General features: G+C 34.5%; 1 protein-coding gene across 1 annotated transcript; it reads left to right on the top strand.

Moving 5' to 3' along the window:
* Positions 1-2,749: 2,749 nt before the first annotated feature.
* Positions 2,750-4,257, top strand: LOC113705705 (uncharacterized). Its single transcript, XM_027227624.2, has 2 exons — positions 2,750-3,498; positions 3,663-4,257. Exons 1-2 carry the CDS (start codon positions 2,750-2,752, stop codon positions 4,255-4,257), a joined length of 1,344 nt encoding a protein of 447 aa, XP_027083425.1.
* The last annotated feature ends 1,273 nt before the right edge of the window (positions 4,258-5,530 follow it).

The raw sequence follows: 5,530 nt of genomic DNA, 5'->3' as shown, positions 1-5,530 counted from the left end.
CTAGAGTTGTCAGAGCAAATCTCGCATGCTCTCCACTAAGTTGTCTTAACAGTCTCTTCTTGAAAAGAAAAATGAAATTAGAACTCTATTTAAAATTGTCTTAACCGTCTCTTATTTCAAATGGTCTCCAGGAATTTAAAGTAAAGAAAAATAAAATTAGGACTCTAAAATTGTCTTAGCAACCTCTTATGTCACATGGTCTCCGTGGACTTTAAATTTTTCTTAAAAGTCTCTTCTTGAAAAGAAAAAAGAAATTGATTGAGAAAAGTCTAACATAGATACAAAAGAAGTTGTCAGAATGTAAAGCAAGGGTGCCCTTGTGGGTTGCTATTCCACATCGGTTCTGGGGGTGGGTTTGGGTTTATAAGTCTCTGGGAGAATCTCAGAAGTTGCCAACTTTTGAGGTTTCTTTTGAGATCTAAGTTTATAAAAGTCGAATTTCTAACTTCCGTTAGAAAAGGTCAAGAGGCAAATTCCTGCAGGGGTAATTATACTGGGTTTCGTGAGGAGTCTTTACTTCTTAGCAGCAGCGGGCCTACTGGCTTACCCTTGTGAGATTGCCATCCCACATCGATTTTGGGGGGGTTGGGTTTGGGTTTATAAGTTGTTGGGAGGATCTCAAAAAATTGTCAACTTTTGAAGTTTCTTCTGGAATCTAAGTTTATAAAAGCCGAATTTCTAACTTCTGTTAGAGAAGGTCAAGAATGTAAAGCATGGGAATTTTGTCCAAATGGGTGTGAAAATAAAGGACGGTGGATATTTGTTGCAAGTCTCGAGACTTCGGATGAATTTAAAAGCCACTTTATCAAAGGCAACTACTTTTTCCACTATTTGTCTACTTCTATTATATGCTTGACCTCTCCGGTCCTTGAATTTGCTCTTGCATCAAATCCATCGGCTAGACTCCCTCAAATAAAAAATAAAAAAAAATCTATCCGCCGGACAATACAGAAAAGATCAAAACAGTCAATGAAATGGAGCTAAACCGTCTTAAAAAGTAGCTTGTCAAATTTAGCAGCAAATTTCCTGCAACATAATTCATTTCGAAAATAAAGCTTCAATTTTGTATTACTTGGATAACTTTAACAATCACAGAAAAGAACTGATATGTGGAGTAATTTTATAGTCATTAAATTTCATAACCTTGTTTGGATTGTGATTTGGTGCATTAAAATTTTTACATTTTTTATTGATAAATTTTTTAATTAGTTTTTTATTCCACATATATCAAATCGTTACGGTATATGTTTCTATAGAAACTCTTAAAAATAGTAATCCAAACTGGTCCGAAACTCCTTCACTTTAAGCCGTATAATTTGTAAACATAAATATATAGCTGTATTGGCTGTAATATAATTCAAAAATATTATTGTTACGCTAGAAGTTGCTTTGCTCCTAACCCATCATCATATATGCACATATGCTAAAACACATACTGCCTTTTTTTTATCCCTTTTTTTCCGTTTCCTTTCAATATTTTCAAAGAAGCTAATTAAATTTAAGGGATATTTCAGAAACCACCCTTGAGGTTTCTTATTATTTCCCTTGATATTTTAAAAATTACACTTACCTCTCTTGATTTGACACTTTGATAAACAAACTTTAAAATAGAGTAAAAAATTTAATGAATATACTAAAATGCCCTCATCTTACAAAGTTCAATTTGTTCTTCTCAACAAAAAAAAGTATCAAGTATTTCATACTAATATTTGTTATTTAATAATCAACTATAACAATAAATCTTTTGCTACAATAGGGTATTTTTCATAGTACTTTATTGGGAATATAAATTCTTTTTAAGATAGAGAAGAAAGTGCTATTTTGTTTCTTTTATAGTTTATGGCCTATTTTTTAATAAAAGTTTTGGGACTAGTTTAGTGGTGGAACTATCATAATTTGGTAATAATTTCGGGCCATTTGTTTTTAATCATTGTTGACTTATCCTTGACTTTGATGCCCAAAAAAAGAGCTACAAAAAAATTGGAGGCTATTAAAAGTTATCAAAAAAATATTACTAGTTTAACGTTTAATTTGAATAGATATTAGGGACAATATTGATAGTTCTTCTATACTTCTAATGAAATACTATAAGAGAAATGAATAAGAAGGAAAATGGTAAAAACAAAAATTATAAAATTCATCTTTTGCATAAACATGGCAACAAGAGAGTTTTATTAAAAATATTAAGATTAGTATTGTCATTTTAAATAGATAACGGAGGTATGTGTATTTTTAAAACCTTAGGGAAGCCAAGTGAAATTATTAGAAACCTCAGGGGAGGTTTCTGAAATTATCCCTAAATTTAAAGCACGTTGTGATTTTAAGTTGAGATGATTCCTTAATCCGACTCATCATATTCTTAACGAAAAAGAAATGCTGCTGAGTGCAATTGCTCCTCCTATATATGTCCATGACAGACAAAAGGTTGTCAGTTGTAACTGGGAAATAGTTTTGATAGATGTTGCTTTTTTGTGGGTGAAATGAAAATATACAAAAAAAATTTCATTTTGTTTTGGATAAGATTCATTTGGTTGCCTTTTTTTTTTTTCCTTTTTTTTAAAAAGGCATGCAGCCTAATATTTCAGTCTCTTTTTTTTAATTATTTAATTGAAGATTGGAAGGAAATTTTTACGGCCCACCCATTGCTATGTGAATCATTGATTCAAGCAAACACACAAGATCATCACAGCTGGAGAGAGATAGGCGGAGGAACCATACCAGACTCAAGATCCTAGCAGTTATCAGAGGAATGGAAGAAAAACAACTTAACCATTTCAGTCATAAGGAACACCCTCTGATCCTGCATGAATTGCAGAAGGAAAACGATGGCGGCAGTGCTGATCAAAAGTCAATAGTCTGTTATGGGTGTCAGCAGCAAATCTTGGATCCTGCAGCATACTGCTGCTTCTTCTGTGATTTCTTCCTTCACAAAAGATCTGCAGAACTTCCGCCACAAATTACGCATCCGATGCATTCCCGGCATCCTTTAGCTTTAGTCCTCCATAAGAATCGTAGTTGTATCTGTGATGCGTGTGGGCAAGACTGGAAGTTTTTCACCTACTACTGTTTCTCCTGCGATTTTGATCTTGATGTGTCGTGTGCTATTTTGGATCAGCGGGAAATTAAGCTCGATTGTAATGACCACCCTCTTATACAGCTAAAAAGACCTGCGGCTTTCTTGTGTAATGCTTGCTATAAGGTTGATGAAGATTCATCTTATCTGTGCAATATTTGTCCATTTTGGATCCACAAAAAATGCGCCTTGCGGCCAACAACTGTGAAGCACAAGGATCATAATCACCCACTCCTTCTGGCTTATTCTCTTCCGTCTGACTATCGCAGTTTTGAACAATCTTGCCCTGTTTGTTGGAAAAAGGTACATCCGAGTGATTGGGTCTATTATTGCGGTCCTTGTAGATACTTCGTCCATGTTACATGCGTTGTGATCTCTCAAAAGGATGAAGAGCAGCTAAGTGAAGATATTGAATATCCTATCTCGTAAGAGCTTTTCTTTGTTTTGCTTGCTATTGTTAACGCAATGGTTGACTCTTTAGCTCTGTTTTTCCCCCTCCAAAAATTTAGTTTTTTACACTTGTACCATAATCATGATGAAATACTTTTGGCATTCTATGCTCTGAATTTCTTGTCTTGTGGATTGCTAGAGGAGAACAAGATCAAAATGTGGTGAAACTACCGTCCAGTAATGCGGCTCAAGAATTGATCGCCCGTTTTCTTCTCAAGAAAGATGAGATCAGTAGCAGTAATGACTCAGGCAAATCGAATATTCCAGAAAAGATATTTATGGATTCACATAGGAAGCATCCGCTTGTTCTTTTAGTGAAAGTACAAAACTTAGATGAGATAAAGAGTATTACTAGTGACGATCAGGAAGAAGCAAGAGCATTGTTAGTATGTGACGCGTGCATTGAACCTATTTGCTCATCTGATGATCTTCACTACTATGCTTGTGTCGAGTGTGGTTACTTTCTCCATTTAACTTGTTCTAACCTCCCCCTTGAATTGCACATTCCAAAGCATCCCCAGCACCCATTCTCCTTGATGTATAATCAGAGTGCAGTTGGTATTTTTAAATGCTGTTGGACCAATGCTGCCTATTATAAATGCAAACCTTGTGGACTAAGCATTTGTATCAAGTGTGCGAGTGCTAGCATGATGACGAGCAGTGTCAAACACGATGGTCACAAGAAGCACCTCTTGACTCAATTTCAAAGTTCAGATCCCATACGTTGCACGTAGAGGTGGCAAATCAACTCATTTAACTAGATTTACCCATACCCGCCCATGAATAGATGGGTATGAGTATCTTAAATTTTTGTATATGGGTATAAATGGGTTATCCAATAATACCCATTTATTAAATGGGTATTATTGGGTAACCCATCAAACCCAATTAACCCATTTAAAATTCTCTTCCCCCCAAGTCTCTCCTTTTCCCCTACCTTTTTTTTTTTTCAAATTTTTCATTTTGTCATGATGTTAACATTATTATTATTATTATTATTATTTGTTGGTTTTATCTTATTATTTTATTTTTTCTTAGTTTGTTAACTTGCTCATTTTTTAGCATTACCAATTTATGATAAATTTTAGCCTATTTTCTTATCGTTATAAAATGAAATTTTAAATTTATATATGAAAAAAATGTTAGGGGTTCAAAATTTTTGGATTAAGTTTTTATATTAATTTTTATAGTACTTAATTCAAATTTTTATATTCGTATTATTCAATTATTAAATAATAAGTAATTTTGTGACATAGAGTATAAATGAAAAAAATTGGTAATTAAGTTTATTGAACATTATAAGTAAATATTTAAAACTAATGATGGGTACAAAGAGTGGTATAAATTGATAACTTAGTTTGCAAAAATGAATTTAAATGAGTTTGCAAAAAGTTAAAATAAATGAGTTATAAATGGGTAATTGGGTTACCCAATTCATTTTTTGACTTACCCATTTATACCCATCTAATTAAATGGGTATAAATGAGTTGACTCACTTATACCCATTACCCATTTTACCCAATCCAAACCCGCCCAAGTCACCCATTTTGACACCTCTAGTTGCACGGCATGCCACTGTATATATAGAGGTGGTTTTGGGTTTGCTTGTGAGGATTGCTATTTCTATGTGTGCTATGACTGTGCTCTGCTGCCTGCTGCAACCACACAGAGATGGGACAAGCACCCGCTTCTCCTGATATATCCTCCGTATTTCGAGCATCCTGAGGAATTCTACTGTGTGCTTTGTGAAACAGAACTCAACCCAAATTGTTGGATGTATCACTGCCGTGAATGCGACTACTCATTGCATCCATGGTGCGTTCCCCAAATTGGGGAGTTCGGACGTGTGAAATATGGACGCTCCCTGAATGTGAATAATCATTCTCATCCTCTCACTCATGTTCCCGAAGCAAAATACAAATCCTTTTGTGGGAGCTGCGACAACAAGAGGTTGGATTGGAAACCAGCTTTCGAATGCGAATCGTGCAGATTTTATCTCTGCCCAGA

Source organism: Coffea arabica, chromosome 8c, assembly GCF_036785885.1.
Source record: "Coffea arabica cultivar ET-39 chromosome 8c, Coffea Arabica ET-39 HiFi, whole genome shotgun sequence".
NCBI lineage: Eukaryota > Viridiplantae > Streptophyta > Magnoliopsida > Gentianales > Rubiaceae > Coffea > Coffea arabica.
Note: the sequence above shows the minus strand (reverse complement) of the source record. Positions and strands in the feature narration are given on the sequence as shown.

Coding starts and splice junctions, on each gene's coding strand:
- LOC113705705 (XM_027227624.2), top strand. CDS start 2,750: ATGGAAGAAAAACAACTTAACCATTTCAGTCATAAGGAACACCCTCTG. Junction 3,499..3,662: donor GATATTGAATATCCTATCTC/GTAAGAGCTTTT, acceptor GTGGATTGCTAG/AGGAGAACAAGATCAAAATG.